At 55.3% G+C, this 17,052-nt stretch overlaps 1 protein-coding gene across 1 annotated transcript in view; it reads right to left on the bottom strand.

The window, feature by feature from the left end:
* Positions 1–17,052, bottom strand: part of CACNA1E (calcium voltage-gated channel subunit alpha1 E) — a 129,500-nt gene that overhangs the window by 54,119 nt on the left and 58,329 nt on the right. Inside the window, 4 exon segments of the mRNA XM_039555753.1 lie at positions 334–437; positions 14,318–14,499; positions 14,607–14,759; positions 15,488–15,591. Of these exon segments, the coding sequence (XP_039411687.1) occupies positions 334–437; positions 14,318–14,499; positions 14,607–14,759; positions 15,488–15,591 (543 nt within the window).

The following is a 17,052-nucleotide window of genomic DNA, read 5'->3' as shown; positions in this document are numbered from 1 at the left end:
AAAACCAGCCTGCACTCAAACACATTTTCATAGATTCCCCCATGTCTCTCCCCTCTTCCCCAAGCAGCCAGAAGATCCCCAATGACCATTTCTCCCAGGTGACCAAAACCACAAGATCTTCAGCTAGGTGAAATAACAGGAATAATAAATATCTTCAAGGCTGTCCCTTTCCCAGCTCCCCAGGGAGAGAAAGAGCCAAGCATAGGCAGGGAGCAATCCCTTGCTGTGGGGCAGGCATGGAGGAGATGGAGGGACACAGCAATGCTGGGGCCAGCCTTGGGTCTCAGAAATGTGTGACCGGCACGGCTCGGAGGGAGCGACCACATTGCTTACCCTGACAGCACTCCCAGGACAAGGTTGAGGACAAAGAAGGATCCAATGATGATGAGGGGGATGAAGTACAGCCAGTTCCAGGTGGCTCCTAAGGCATCATTGGTCTGCAGGGGAAAGAAAAAACCATGTGTGACATTACCTTCAACACCAGCAATGGGGCAGAGGAAGGGTGTGTTAACTTCAGTGCTCCAGGCTGACCACACCAGGCTCCTCAGGGTGACGTGGCCATGCCTGCCAAGTCATAGTGGACACCCTGCAGGGGAGCTCCCCACCAGAAGAGCCCTGGCACCCCTCAGCACCCTGCACCAGTCTGCAGCTCTCCTCAGGCAGGACTGCTCGCCTCCATCTCCTCCAACCACCCCCGCAGAGACTGTAAAGCACGGGTATAGCTGGAGGTGCAGGGTCCTGCAGCCCGAAACGGAGGTGCTGAGGGCGAGGGGCCACCCTGAGCATGTTTTCCCCAGCCGTTTGATTCAGTGCTTCCCTGCACATCCACTGGGATGGAGCAAAGCAGCCCCACGGCAGCAGGGCCCACTGAGCACAGATTTACAAGGTGCCTTAAGACCAGGGAAAGAGGCATCTGAAGAAGAGGCAGCCAATGTTTTTCCCTCCATGCATGCTGCGAAACCTCCGAGCAGGCATTTTGCTGCTGGCACCATCACTAATACCTTGCAGACACCCTCCCACCCCAGGTACATCCCCCAAAGCCAAGGAGCTGAGATCAGACGGGAGCTCTGAGTGCAGGGCACAGCCCGACAGCTGCAAAGGCTCATGATGAGCCCTGCTTAATACCTCCAGACATTAATTCACTAGGGGTTTTAATAAAGCAGTGCCCCTCTGTCCCTTTCAGCCGTCTCCCAGGCCCCATTTGTCCTCTGGTGTCAGGCACAGTGCGCATGACGCCGGGCTGAGGGTGATGCGGCAGAACGTGACTGTCTGGGGGAGGTGGTATCAATCTTCTTGCAATGAAAGACTCTTTCTCTTTTCTCTCTCTTCCCCCCTCTCTCTGTGCTAATTAAGCCCTCATCTTCATCTGAGTCATTGGCACCACGTCTCCTGGTCGGCCAGTGCAGGAGCTGAGATGAGGCTCTGCAACGGGAGAAGTGCAATTCCGAGGAGGAAAGAAAGTCCCCTGCTGGAGTCCTCCTCCTGTGGGAACTTCAGCTGGGTGTCCCCATCACCCTGACACGGAGCCCGAGGCAGGAAGGGTGACATCAGCACACCCCAGCACAGGCATTGACCACAGCACTGGGACAGGGGATGTGGGCAGAGATCTCAGAGACAAGGAGCAGCTGGCGCACAGCAGCCATAAGGGCGCTGAGGTTGGGAAAGCATCTGGAAGGACTCACTGCCCTCCTCCTTTGGCACTGGGGAAACCACACACCTCTTCTCAAGATCCTGCTCTTTCAAGAGCCCCAATTCACCTCCAGCCCCTTTTTTTAGGGCCACGGGAGAAGGAAGTGCAGGGAGGAAGGGAGGATGCATGGGAATCCCAGAGAGCCAATGTTCACCACAACCCTCCAGAGACACCCAGGCCACTGCTCTGCTCTGCCAGCACCATTTCCCATGGCATCAGTCTTCAAAGCATCGTGCAACCCTCAGCCCGAACTTGGCTGGGCTTCAGCTCCCTGCCAAGATGCTACTGGGTACCTGCCACCCATGTCAGGATTGTTTGCCTTTGGAACTGGCTCCTGCCCAAAAAAACACAGGCTTTCCCCGAGGTCCCTGTCACAGGGAATGCCAAACAGACGAGCTGCTTTCCTACAGGAGAAAAGGACATCTTCCCCCAGAACTGGTCCATCACCACCCCTTCTTTAGCCACCTCAGCAGGAGAGGGAGGGGAAATGGGCACGAGATGATGGAGCAGAGGGCAGTTTCCCCAGGGTTATCTGTGCCCAGACCACCTCTTCCCTCTCCATTTTGCAGGCACGGTGAAATTGGTGTCACTGGGGACCTGCAGCAGGGAAAGATGACGCAGGGGCTCAGCAGGGCTCCGATGGCATAGGCTGACTGATCCCAACCTCTACGTGCATTTGAGTGCCCAGCTCCCCTGGAGGTGGAGGCAAAGGGCATTAGAGAGATCTTTAAGGGGGTTTGGGAGGTCACATATCCAGCACCACTAGCACCCAGCAGCTGCAGGAGGGGCACTTCTGGGGGAGAGGAGGAGATGGGGAGCTGTGGCCATGGACCCACATACTCAAGGACTCAGGGAGGGTCCCAAGCACCCAGGCTGACAGCAGCAGCCCCAGGAACAGCATGGCCACCAGCAGCCACACGGGTCCTCCTGGCTGGTGCCAGCTTTGCTGGCAGCCCCCAGCCCCAACATGAAATTTCTCAGGGGACATCCCAATGCTCCCTACAAACCCAGGAACTGGTGATGCCCAGTCAGGATGTAGTGGCTCCAGACCATCATCTGGTACCTCCTCAGCTACTCAGACTGCCAAAAACTCACTATCCCCACTGGAAGCCTCCTCAAGCAGGTGCTCCAATGGCTGCTGTAACTTCCAGCCTAAATTTATTTGCGGTCATTTTCTATACCACTCCATTCTTTCGCCAGCGTTGGCCTCTGGCTGAAATAGCTCTTTTCCTTCCTGTTTCCCATCCTGATGTATTTCTAGACAGCAATCACAGCCATCCCCAGCCTCTGCTTTGCTGGCCAAAACAGGGTTCTTCCAATTCTCTCTTGCCCGACTGGCTCTCCTGCCCTATTTTATCCAGTAGCCCCTTCCCTGCTCCCATCCAGGCTCAGTTCAGTCTCCCTGGACACAGGAGACCTGAATGAGCAATTTGATGGGTCACATTCCATCCCTGCATGATGCCACAGAGACTTTACCACATCACCGGCATCCCAGCATCCTCCCTCCTCCTTCGTGACACCCCTGCCCTGCAGTCACCTCGTTCACCGTCTCCTCTTCCACACCTCTGCTTCCCAGTCAACAAGACCTGAGCTCCAAGGACAGATCTTTGCTGCTCCTCAGGAGCGCTTGGCTTTCCATTTCTCACTGCATCCCACATCTCTTCCTCCGTCCCTCAAATGCCTCCCAGCCCGGGATGGCAGCCTCTGTCCCTCCAGCTCCAGGAACCCAGTGGATGCTGGAAGCAGGAAAGCCCCTGACTCATCCCTAAAGGACTCCACGAGTCGATGACATCCCTGTGTCCCCCCAGCACCATCCCAGGACTGCTCGCTTCCCTGCCAGCCTCACAGAACTCCTCATTGCCTTCCCCTCTTCCCCTCTCCATTGCCACTTTCCCACAGCAAAGCCTTTACTACAAGGAGCAGCTCTACGACGTTTCCAGGCCTGCGATGCCAGGTTAGCCCGGCGTGACCTACCTTTGGCAAACCCATGATTCATTTTCCTCTCTTGCCTCCCAAATCTGTTCCGAAATGGCAGGCGATCGAGGTCAGCCTCACAGTCCTATTCCTGCCTGCCTTACTTTTCCTCCCCTCCTCCCCCCGCTTTTAAATATAGGCATCGCATTCGCTATTCTCCAGTCAGATGGTGCCTCCCCCAACTCGATGGAGCTGTTAAAAATACTTGTTACCAGACCTGCCATTTCATGTGCCAGCTCCCTCCGAGCACGGGGGGAAGCCATCCCAAGCACCCGGGCTGGTGGGTGCCGTGGTCTCAGCATTGGGCTTCCACGTTGGCCATGTCCTCGTTCCTGGTATCAAGGCTTTTGTTGCTTTGTGTCGGCCAAAAGCAGGGCTGAAATATCCATCCATGCCCAAATCTCTCCAGATGTCATCTCACTGGGCCTTGCTTCCATCTGCAGAGATGAGGAACTGCTCACTGCTCCTCCGGGAGGGCTGAGTCAACAGAACTTTGCTATGGCCCTCATAGCACTTTCCAACTCTTTTGGCACCAAGATGTAGTTGTCTTAACTGAGCAGCCTCTTTTCCCATTCCTTAGGGGCATCATTTGTTCTTGATATCCCTCTGCAGACAATAGTTCATCATCTTGGTCCACTGTGCCTTCGCACAGGTTTTTTCCCCTTTGTGGAAGGTACCAGGAGATTGTTGTTTGCAGAATTCAGAGTGGACACAAGAATTTTAATCCCTGAATTACACCAACACTAACTCCTTTAATGAAGACATTCCTGGTTCCTGCCTTGCTCCCTGCACAGCTGACCAGGCCCCATCACTCACCCCAGCCCTCTAGGAAGGGCTTTTTATATTCCTTTGGGAAATGGAGGAGCTTCTTGATGCCCAATCTTTGCTGCTTCTTCCCTTCCCTTCCCTTTGAGAGACTTCCTTCTCATTATGCACCCCACCAGCCTCCATCACAACTCCCCAGACTCTTCCGTGGCCACCAGACCAAGAACCACCAGACCGACATCTTGGCACAACCCATCCTGCTGCCAGGAAAGCCCTCTGAGCCTATAAATGACACCACCAGGGCGTGGGAGCAGGGCCCTCCTGAGGGAATGGGGCCGGCATGACAGGCCCTCACCCAGAGAAAGAGCCCCCACCAGCTCCTGCTTCTCAACCCCCAAGCACAAGGTTATTCTTTAGGCAGCTCTTGCGGTGTTTGTTTGGTTTTTTCTTGGTTTATTTTTCCCCCCAAAGGGCAGGAAAAGGCGCAGGAAGCTGCAAAAGGAGGTCTCATTTGGGGGGCCAGAAATCTAAAGAAATCTAAATATATCCTCAAGTTGAATGCACAGCTCAAGTGTGCAGCCCACACGTCCCCTCCCTCAGGCTGCGGCGCATGGGAACCTTCAGGATTTCTTTGCTAGAGGGGAAGGGAGGGGGGAAAACCTCAATAAACCCCTTAAACTCAGTCTCTCCTAGCTAAAAATAAACAGAAAGCAGGTTCAGTCTGTGCAGGGGGCCTTAATGGCCACTCGTTGCTCACCAGCTTGGGGTGGAGAACTGGGGACTTCATGGAGCAGCAGGATGTGGGGGCCACCGGATTTCATTCACACAGAGATTCCTAGAATGGTTTGGATTGGAAGGGACATTAAAGGTCATCTGGTTCCAGCCCCCTGCCATGTTCAGGGACACCTTCCACTACCCCAAGTTGTTCCAAGCCCCATCCAGGCTGGCCTTGAACACTTCCAGGGATGGGGCAGCCACAGCTTCTCTGGTGAGCCTGTGCCAGGGCCTCCCCACCCTCACAGGGAAGAATTTTTTCCTAATATCTGGTCTAAACCTACTCTCTTTCAGTTTAAAGCCATTCTCCCTTGTCCTATCAAGACCCACCCTCACTGATTCTCCAGGGTCTCATAACAGGGCTGGGCTCCCGCTTGGGGTTTTCCCTGTAAAGCAGGGGAGCTTTCTGCCCCTTCCCAGCAGATGTGTCCTGGATACCTCCACATCCAGCTTGGCCAACATCAGCAGCACACACTGATGCCCTGCACACAGTCAGGTCCCCTCTCAAATTCCACCTGCACCAGGAAAGAGCTTCTGTGGTTTCTGTTTGAATATGGACTGAAACGGCTCATAATTACACTGGGCTAACACACGTTCATTCCTGCATGGACTGGTGGGGTGCTCAGGGGATACAGCTGCTGTGGGGAGGGTGGGGAAAATCCATGGGACTTCCAGCAGCATGGATGGCACCATCCTGTTCTCATCACTGTCCTCTGCCAGGATCTCCTGCCCCACGGGGAGCTTCCGTGGGAATCCACAGTTCTGCCTGCATTGCAGGGCAGGGATGGGATGACCCAGCTGTCCCAAACCCTGTGGCTGGCCAGGAGGGATCTGTCAGCCCCCACTGGCTGCAGTCCTACTGACAAGGTTTGCAGATGATGGGAGAAGCCAGGATCTCAAGGGCCTTTGCCCTGGGAGCGGTGCTTGCCTTCCCCAGCACTTCTCAGGTGCTTGCAGAGCAGGACAGTGGGTGCAAAACCACCACAGCATCCATGATTTGTGCTCCAAATCCTTGGCTCAGCAAGTTCCGATGGTCTTTGCCTGGTGGTGACACCCACTGTGCCTCTGCCATGGCTGATGGTGTCCCCCCAGCAAGACCTCCACAGCCCCTGACCTGCTCCTCCCTGCAAACCACAGCTGCAACCAGCTGAGAATCATGCACAGGTCAGCAGTCACAGTTTCACACCCCCCAAAAAAGGGGGAGAAAATTAATTTTAAAAATGCCTTACAGCAGATTCCCTGGCCTAAGCAGTTCCCTCCAGACCCTGACACCCGCTGCTGCTCTCCCCAGTGCAGTAACAGATCTCCTTGTTCCCTTTAATGGCAGTAATTGAATCTCCTGCATGCAGGGCCATGCTTCACTCCCTGCCTGGGATCCATCAGAGACCCCGGCACTGGACAAGATCTGAATGGAAATGCTTTGCTTTCCCAAATCAGGTTAATGAGGAAATTGGTACATTTCCTCTGCAAGGCCAGGACTGGCCCGGGGTGGGACATATCCTGCCATGGCCAAGTGTCAGGGTCTCCAGGCAGGGTGGGCACCTCCTGCCCCATTCCCTTCCTTCAGCACTGCCCTTCACTGGCCCTGGCATGCTCTGGGGTGCCAGGGACAGGCAGGAATAATGCCAGAGGGGGACACAAAGCTCAGCACACGCTTCCATCTGAGTGTGTGCAGGGAGGGAGTGGCGAAACAGGAAAAGGACACAAAGCATTTCATTTTCCTGTTTCCTGAATGGAATGCAAAAAATGTGTTGCTAGAAGCATTACTAAAAATCAAGCGTTTTCAAAATATTTGAAATAGGCACTGAGACCAAATTTGGTTCTCTTCTCCTCCAACCCACCAAGAAATTGCACCCAGATGCCCCAGCATTGATGAACAAACCCAGTCCCCATGTGTGCCTCCTGCTCTGCCTCTCCCCACAGTCATCCCTCACTGTGATCCCTCCACTTTTGCTCCCAAACCTTCACCTTCCCCCTGCCCGACCCCTCCTATGCCTTCCCCAGCACCCCCCTAACCACTCTGCAGCAAGATGAACTTTTCTTGATGGAGCATTTGCAAAGCTTCACAGCTCTTTCCAGTGCAGACCCACGTGCCAGCGCCGCTGCCTCTCCAGCAGGACCCAGACCCTGGGTGCAGCAGCAGGGCATGGCTTCCACAGGATCAGCCTTGGGGCTGTTTTCTCGTGGGGCTTGGTTATTTCCAGCCTTGTTTTGGGCATGCTGCAAGCTCAGAGAGGCAGCTCCGACCCCATGATATGTTGTTCCTAAATATGATTTTCATCGTTGTATGACGTTCTTAGAGGAAAGGAATATCCCTGGCTTCAGCTGTGCTGCTCTGGGGCAACAGACCCCTGCACAAGCTCACTCATGGACCCCAACAGCTCCCCAGCCCAACCCTGGAGCACAGGAGCACATTCACCAAGAGGCATGGAAACAGCTTTCCAACACCTCATCAACGCGATTTCCAGCACCAAATCCACTAATGGGTCCTGGGCTTAACAAAGATGAGCAAGGCAGCACTGAGACCCCCTGCCACCTCCCACCCTTGAGCCTGGAGCTGTTGGGCAATGCCAGAGCATCAATGCTGGCGCACTGGTACCTCCAGCAGCCCCCCAGCTCCTCCAGTGCTTCCAGCAGACCGTCTTGGAGTGAGACTTTCCCGCGCGGGCAGGGAGGAGGGTGTGGGCAGGGAGCTTTTGATAGAACATGCCTGAAAGCTGGGATCCAGCAGACACAGTTTGTTTCCTGCTGTGTCATTTCATCACATACACACACACACACACACAGAGGGAAAAAGGGGAAGGAAAAAAAAAAGGCAGGAACATTTGGCAAGCTGGTGAGGGTCTGGCTTTGCTGAGTGCGGAGAAAGAGCCGTTTTTCCAAAGGGAGGAGAGGGGAGAGCAGGCTGGCTGCCACACACGTGCCTGGTGGGGCCAGGCTCCAGCACCCATGCCTGGCAGCACAGGCACCAACTGGAGCCATTTGGGGAAAAACAGCTCATTTTTTGAGTTCAGAAAGGTTTGAACCTTCGAGGTGGAATCTGAAGTCTTTCTGAACATGCTCTAACATGCTCTTAACCATGTTTAAAACATGCAGCGTTTTGGAGGAAGCAGTAGGAAAGGGCCCTGTCCTGCGGCGTCACAAGTGCTGGGGACTCTTTGGCAGCCCCCATTCCCCAGCCTGAGCCCATCCCGCTGTGCCCGCACGGCCGGGAGCCGCCAGGAATAGCTGCAGAGGCATTACGGTCTGTGCTCGCTGCCGAGCTGCTCAGAGCTCTGGGTGCTGATTAAATTTTCATACCTCCCCGCCAGGATATTTTGTGTGTGCTGTGTTTTAATTTAAAACACATAAGAAGGGACTCCTGTTCCCTTTGCAAGCGTTCTGGCTGGAGAGCCTGGCGCCATCCCAGAGCACAGAGGGCTAAAAAGCCAGGTGGTTTCCCTCTTTTGCCATCCCTCCCACCTCCCCCACTCTCCAGCCTCTCTCCCTCCTCCTCCTCTTTCTCCTCTTCCCAGCTCCTTGCTGGGAGCCACCATTGTCCATCACACTCCCAGCTTCCTGCTGTACTGAGCTCCTCCGGTGCTCTGCCCATCACTGCGGCGTCAGGGCTGGTTTGGGGATCTTTGCACCACGAGCCTCACTGCAGAGGTCCCACCACCCTTGGTGCCTGGCTGGCACTGCTGCAGCTCTTGCCCTGGGACCCCAGGAGACAGGCACCAGTGTCCAGAGGAGCTGCAGCAGCTCCTGGAGGTACTGGGGCTCAGGGAGGTTTCCCAGCTCATCTCAGGTCTGAGCAAACCCCCAAAAAGAGGAAAACCCTCTCTGCTCAAGTCATTAATTTTGCTGCCTCCTGGCTGCTCTACGGAAAGCCAGGCACTGTCCTCACTCTCCAAAAGGTTGAGGAGGAATCCACGCAGAGCTGCACGATGCTCAGGTCTCACTCACACTGTTCACACAGAGGTGCTTTGGGGAGGGCAGCTGAGTGCTGAGCATCCCAGGAGATGGCTGTGAAACCCCAGGAACTGATGCCAACATGCAATGAGCAATTTTGCATACACACACATGGAAAAACAACTGTTTTGCAACAGATTCCTCCTCTGACCCCCTCCAAGGTCGACTGGGGCAAATGGGGATGGGGCAGGAAGCAGAACAGCCCAGCCCTGCTCACATCTCTGATCCATGTCCTCCAGCATGACCAGTGATATAACACACCTGCCTTTCCCAGCACCCCAAATCAGGCCTGCCTGAGCAGTCCCCGTTCCAAAAAGGATGGATATGTCACCGCATTTCAAAGCCAGGCTCCAGCAGAACATCTTCAGTACTTTAACAGGGCTCATAAGGAAGATGAGGACAAACATTTTAGCAGGGCCTGTTGTCACAGGACAAAGGGTATTGGTTTTAATCTGAAAGAGGGTTGATTTAAATTAGATATAAGGAAGAATTTTTTTACAAGGAGGGTGGTCACACACAGGCACAGGTTTCCCAGAGAGGTGCTGGATGCCCCATCTCTGAAAGTGTTCCAGGCCAGGTTGGATGGGGTTCTGAGAAACCTGGACTAGTGGAAAGTGTCCCCACCCATGGCAGAGGGGTTGGACTGGATGGTCTTTAAAAGGCCCCTTCCAGTCCAACCATTCTGTGATCCTGTGATCTCAAGTTTGGTGCTTCACAGACAGAACCAGTCCAAGCCAACTTGTGCAATCCTAGCCCTGCACCCAGCAGCATGAAATGACTTCTGCACGTAGTGAGATTCATCAGAACACTTTTGCACCCCATGTGTAGAGGAGATCCTAAACACTGAGGAGACGTCCTCCCCTCCTGGTCCCAGCACCCCCAGCATGCTGGAAGCACGTGGGGGTTGAGTCACACATGCTGCAAACCCCCATCCTTGCAGCAGCTCCTGTTTTCCAGCCACTCCTGCAGCGTCCCCGCACACACAGCTTGCACTTGGCACCCAACCCGCGCCCCTGCAGCCTCCTGGCTCTCTGCTGCAGCTGCTCAGCTTTGCCTGGGGCTGAAAGACCCAGACCCACCTCCCCCAAGGCCATGGACACAGCTCTGCCCACAACCACCGCATTTTGGGAGGGGATTTTGGAAGCCGCCAAGAGCTTGATGTTCTTCCCCCCAGCAGATGCTCCCCTCCTGCTGCTGAGGGCTCTCAGCACTCAGCCCTGGCATCTCCTAAGGCTCCCTGTACTGTTTTGCCTTCCTGCTTCCCAATGGTCACAATGCCTTGTGCCAGGAGAGGATGAGGAGTCCAACCTGACAGCCAGACCCATGCAGGGGAACAGGCAGCAGGCTCAGACCCTGTGAGCAATGCCAGCAGGAATCAGAACATTGTCCAGGTTGGGAAAGCCCTCTAAAGTCATTGAGCCCATCCATTAACCCAGCACTGCCAAGGCCACCACCCAGCCATGTCCCCACGTGCTACATCTGCACACCTTTTAAACCCCTCCAGCAATGGTGACTCCACCACCTCCCTGGGCAGCCTGTGCCAGGGCTTGACAACCCTTCTGGAGAAGAAGTTTTTCCTAATATCCAATCTGAACCTCCCCTGGTGCAACTTGAGGACGATTCTTCTCACCCTGTTGCCTGGGAGAAGAGACCAATCCCCACCTGGCTGTCCCCTCCTGTCAGGGAGTTGTAGAGAGTGAGAAGGTCCCCCCTGCGCTTCCTCTACTCCAGGCTGAGCCCTCCCAGCTCCCTCAGCTGCTCCTCCTCCGAGCTGTGCTCCAGACCTGCTCTAGGAGGAGCAGACGGCCCTGGATGCCCTGCCTGCACCTCCTTACAGAGCCCACTTGCCCCCAGCACATCCTTGCCACGGGTGTCTTTCTTCCCACCTCAGCTCCCGGCGGCATGGGGGGAAGAGGGGAGTGCCAGATCCTGGCAAGCCAGCCTCCTCCTCGCTACCTGCAAGCACAGCAGCTGAGCAGTTCCAAACGGGAACACAAATAAACAACTGCGGTGAATAAATAGAGCCTCCCGAGCTGGCGTTCTGGAGGAAATATCGATTTCAAACTCCTTGCCTGTTTGCTTCCTGGCAACTTGGGAGCCGGGCTGAGCATCTGAAGCCGCCAGCATCACCGAGTGCCTGTGCTGTTCCCGGGCAGCCCCTCCCCAGCCCTGCCATCCCCCCAAGCCCCAGCATCGCTGTTTAATGACAAACTGCATCCCAGCCCCTGCCCCATGCCAGCAGGGGCTGCAGAGGCGGAGAAGTAGGACAGTGAGTCTCTTTGCCTGCACTGTACTTCCCTCTGGTTCCTACAGAAATCAGGCTTGGTCTGGAGCCAGCCCAGGGAAGGGGTGCCTGCTCCAGGATAAGAAGAAAACCAAAATACTTCTTAGCCCCTGTTTCGGACCACAGAGGCAGTCTCAAAGTCAAACTCCCCTTCAAAAGAAATCAAAGTCCCCCAGGCTCCCAGGGACAGGAGCTGGAAAAGCCATAACACCCCACAATTCTTTTATTTCAGCCCATACTGTGATTTCTACTTCATGAAGGCAAAGCTGATACAAAGAAAGCAAAAAGCAAGCACATAGATGAAATAATCCATGTGGAAATTAGCTTGTTGCAGTACTGCCTGCAAATTCCAGGAGCCACACTCCTAGACCTGGTAGAACGGTGGAAAAACAGATCTTAAAATCATGATACAGTCACACAGGGGAATTCTGTAGTAAGCAATTTCTTTGAGAGATTGCTAAAGTGGTTTTCCTGCCATCTCCCTCTTCCCTGCAGCGTTAATCCGCAAGGACGCAGCCTCCCATTGCTTTATCCCAGTGGGAAAGCAGAGTCCCCTGCTGAGCCCCCCAAACCTGGAGCATGGGCTGGGCAAGGTCCACGCTGGTTAGCAGCAGGAGCCTGCTCTGGCTTGCTGCTCCAAGTGATGAAGGTGATGGCAGAGCATCCCTGTGGTTTTCCAGCCCTCCTCCTGCATCCCCCAGGGACTGCATCCGTCACATTTTTATTAAAAAAAGGGCAGAAATCAGTTTTTCTTTCTCCAAGTAGCAAAAGGACCGAGCACCCACAACCTTTGCACCATGAGGCCCCCTGAGAGGCAGCCTGTGTCCCTGGGGAGGACGGGACGTGCAGCCCAGCAGTGCCAGGATCACCAGCTCTTGCCACCCCCTGAGGTGAATCAGCAGCGCTTCATGATACCAAGGCCCCAGATCCTAATTCAATTAAAAGCCAAGGAAGGTCCCTGCTCCTTTCCATAACTGGTCAGTAACAGCTGGTTCTTTGCAGAGGAGCGGGGAAGGGAAGCATCTTATTTGTGGTCCTGGCCATTGGGGAACATGGTGACAGAGCATGACAGTGACATTGGTGACAGAGCACATCTGCCCAGCTTTGCTAATGGTGCTGAGATGATGATTTGGATCCCAAACCCCCACAGGGGTCCCAGAGAGGCCCCAGTTTAGCAGCTAGGGTAGCAAATAAGGGTTCCTGTAGAGTAGGCACAGTTTTCAGAGCTCCCAGCAGCACCTCCTATCCAGTAGGACCCAGGTGATGAATCAGCAAATCCCAGACCCAGAAGGGATCATCTCCAGCCTTCCCAGCAAGGACACCCCAAGCAGCAGGAGACCAGACCTACTCAAACAAACCCCTGAGGTCCATCAGACCATAAATTGTCTGTCTGTTCCCCATCCCCTCACACCCCACCAGCGGGGCTCCAGCACAGGGCGTGCTGCTGCTAATTGCTGCAGGCACCAAAGGCTGGGAAGGGGCAGACACCGGGAGTGCCGATGGAAGCAGGTTTTGCAGGGGACAGTCATTAACACAAGAACAAGGCTCAGGGCAGGGGGCTGGCACCAGCCACAGGCATGCACAGGCTGCATACGACAGTGGGAGCAGCTGCCCAGGGCACTGGAAAATTGCCTTCCTGATATACTCAATTGTACCTGGGCAATAGGTGCTGTGGTCAAGTCCCTAATCACATTGACACACCAGAACAGACACAACATTGAAGCTTTTCGATCTGAACACTCAGGTGGTTCAATCCTGCCTAATTCCCTCACTGATGCAGCAGGATCCTGACACTGCCATCTCCTTCAGGAAGAGGAAAACCAAATCCTCATGGAAAGGTCAAGCCTTTGCAATGAACTGTCCACTTTCCACTCCAGACTAGGTTTCCCTCTGTGCCCCCCACGCCACCCTGCAGCCCCGGAGGGACCACCCTGCACACCCGGAGTGTGACAGACTGAGCAAGAAAGGGGGCCCCAATGCTGATAGCCTGACGCTGGCCTGGGGTTTAAAAGCAGCCTTTCCCCCGATGGCAGAGTCCCTCCCAAAGCAGTTTCCCCACCATATGCCCCCAGTTTGCCTCCCGCAGAGCAGTGCCACTCTGCAAATCTCTGGGCGTTATGGGAACCAGGGTATAAAAACATTCCCGGTGCAATGACGCCAAAATTGATGCTGAAATTAGGCTGGGAACAGAACAGGCACGGTTGCTTCTAGCCCACAAACTCAAACATGCTTATACGGCCAGTCGCCCACAGCGAGATTGCACTCTGAGACTGCCTGGAGCTTTTTTCCATGCTTCCACATTTGCCCCCAAGTTGCTCTCTGGGCACACCAAGAGCTTGGCCATCAGCAGCTGCCAACCACAGGAACTCAGCCCAGCCACTCCCTGCTTCCTCAGCACAAAGGTCCCAGCTCTGCGTCAGACACCAAGATGCTGTCCCTGCCCCAGAGAAGGGGTCTGAGCCCAGCTCTGAGGCTTTCCCAGGCCACCAGACATCCTCTGCCTGGTCTGCAAAGCCCAAAAAACATGTCCACTCTCACAGAGCTGCCCTGGGGAGCGCAGGAGCAGCAGGCAAGGAAGGATGCCTCCCCAGGGACAGCCTTGAAACAGGAGGATCACTGCAGGACAGGCCCACGAGGTTTTGCTCTCTGCAACAAGCTGCACAACCCAGTCAGAGATGGGGACCGGGCCTTCAGAGCTCCCTTTGCCTGGAGGCACAGAACACACCCCTCTGTCCCCCATCTTCTGCTCAAATGGGAAAGACTAGCCCCATTCCCATCATGAAGGAAACTCCGGATCTTCTGAGCTTCCAGCACACAGAAACAGTCTCCAGCTGCCCACCCCCCGCTGCCCAGAGAGCCCCCAGAGCAGCACCACTCACATTGTACAGGACTGTGGTCCACCCTTCCATGGTGATGCACTGGAAGACGGTCAGCACAGCAAAGAGGATGTTGTCGAACTGCGTGATCCCGTCGTTGGGACCGATCCACTCCCGGCACTCATAGCCCGGGGGGCAACCCTGCACCCCGCAGGGATGGGGAGGGTCCAGCTCCTCTAGTTCACCTACGAGCACACAGCAGAGAGCCAAAGGAGGCAGAGGTAAGGCACAGCTCATCCCAGCTTTTTTCCACTCTTGGGATGTGAAGAGGGTGCCGAGCCCTTATCCCCACCTGAATTGTTTGTGTAGCAGGCTCGGTGCAGCTTCCCGCTGTAGAACTCCAGGCCGATGATGGCAAACATGAGGATGGCAAAAAAGAGCAGCAGACCGATCTGGAGGAGAGGCACCATGGCCTTCATGATGGATTTCAGGACAATCTGCAAGCCTGGGAGGGGAAAGAAAGGGCACAGCTCAGAACAGCAATGCAAACCCCCCACCAGGGACACACCCATCCCACCTCTGGCAAGAGGAAGACAGGGAGCAGAGGGGATGGACAGTCATCAGAGAGATAAAAGAGGCCAGCACAGCTGGGAGGGTCTCTTTGGGCAGGAGGATCCTGGAGAAAAGCACCATCCCAGGGGAGGGAAAGCCAAGCTACAGAGCAAGGCTCCAGAAGAGGTTGTTTCTGGTGCCCACTCTAATGTCCTGCCTATGCTTGCCCCACCTGGACTCGGTGGGACATGGCTTGTGCAGCTCTATCCCCCTCGTTGCCCCCAGGGCATGGATCCAGCACTGCCGGTGCCCAGGGCAGGAGGGACAGGAGGACCGGTGCCACCACAGCTTAGTTTCCTTATTTATCCCCGTGCCAACAGATGAAATCTTGCAACAAAAAGAGAAAAAAAAAAGCAAGAAATCTCCCCTGAATAAACCCCAGTCCTGAAAGGATCCACCCACCTCCTTCTGGCCAGGGAAGGGGAGCTGCCAGCGGGCTCTGCCAAGCACAGAGCAGGCTGGGCAGGGGGCAGTGCCACCCGGGGACACCAAGTGCTGCCACCCTGGAGTTCCCACTACACAGAGAGGTGGGATAAGGTGACACAAGGACCCCTGTCATTCCAAGGACATCAAGGATGAATGTGGACACCCTGGGAGGAAAATCAGGGGCATCCAACTTACTGGGAATGCCCGAGACGAGCTTCAGAGGCCTGAGCACGCGCACGGCCCGCAGTGTCCGCAGGTCCACGTGGGTGTTGAAGTGTGTCCCGGCCGTGGCGAGGATGCTGCGGGCACACAGGGACAGAGCAGAGTTATCCCGGGGAAAGCCCTTGGCCTCCTCAGTGCCATGTTCTCACGCCAGGCTGGGGGAAGCCACGAGGAAAACCGTGTCCCTGGGCAGGTACAGAGATTCAGCTCCTCCTAAAGGTCAGTGAGCCTCGTTTGATGCTGGCACCCAAGTTCATGGGCCACCATGATCACACAAAGCCACCCAGGGGCCCCCAGCCTCAGCAGCCCCCCATCAGTACCCCCCACACACCAGGATGGCTGGGGACAGCCCCACATCACCCATGGATTCCACCTGGGGTCTCAACACCTCCGGCTGCACAGGATATACTTCCCTTCCAGGAAGGTGGCACATGGACCAGAAGCAGCGCCTCAGAGATGGGAGTCACTCCCCTCCATGCTCCTGTGGCAGCACCTCCAGACATCAGCTGCCCTGGTTTTTTCCATACATGGAACTTCCTCAGAGTCCCACCTCTGGGATTGCTGAGAAGGAGCCGAGAACCTCACACACATTCCAAAATCTATAGTAATGAAAGTTTGATGACCTTGGAAGACAACCGGCAGGCACAGGAAGGACTCCAGAGGTTTTCTTTTAAAACACAAAGATTTTTTTCAAGCCCGTCTCTGGAAAACAAATTGGGGCAGAAGGGAGCTGGTGCACACCGAGTCCAGCAGTGCAAACACTCGGGGCCCCTGCACCTGCTCTGGGAACAGGGATGCTGCACCTCAGGGATGGCAGAACCCTCTCCCATCCAGGCTTGGTCCCCAGGTGCTGGGTGAGGAGCAGGGACGTTGCAGTAGAGCAGCAGGGGGTGGGAGAGGAGGGGATGGGGAGGAGAACGGGACAGAGGGAGGCAGCAACCTCAGGGTTGTTTGCAGCAATCCAAAAACCGAGGGAAATTGGGTCATTGTTCCACTAATTCATCTAATTACAGGCCAGAGCAGCTCTCTGGTGCGCTGAGCAATTAGCACTCTTTCTCTCACCCTCTCCCTGAGGTACAGCAGGTACCAACCTGTCCCTCCAGAAAGGCGGCTGGGTTTCCTAGGATACCCTGGCAGCAGAAACGCTCTCACATCTGCAAACCGGGTTGTTTCAACTCCTTTTCCCAGTCTCCTCTTCCTCCCTGCCCCAGAGCAGGGAATGAGCCTGATGCCCCAGAGCCTGGCCCCAGCAGCAGTGGGGATGCATCGCCCACCACTCCCTATGTATCACACAGCTTATCCCTGATATTTACAGGGATCTTTCACCCTTGCTGGCACTTTCCCTTTCCCCTGAGCCCTTTCCACACAGTCTCCATGCCCCAGCCTGTGCCCAGCCCCTGCTGCCCACTGGGCAGACAGGAGAGTGGAAAAGGGTCTTAATTAAGTCAGGAGCACCCAGAGGCTGGGGAGAGCTGTGCTGTTAAATTGGTTGTAAGATCAAAATCAATAAGTGTGATAAAGCACATCCACTCGGCGGC

Source organism: Corvus cornix, chromosome 8 (assembly GCF_000738735.6).
Source record: "Corvus cornix cornix isolate S_Up_H32 chromosome 8, ASM73873v5, whole genome shotgun sequence".
NCBI classification, from domain to species: domain Eukaryota; kingdom Metazoa; phylum Chordata; class Aves; order Passeriformes; family Corvidae; genus Corvus; species Corvus cornix.
This window is presented reverse-complemented; position numbering and strand designations above follow the sequence as displayed.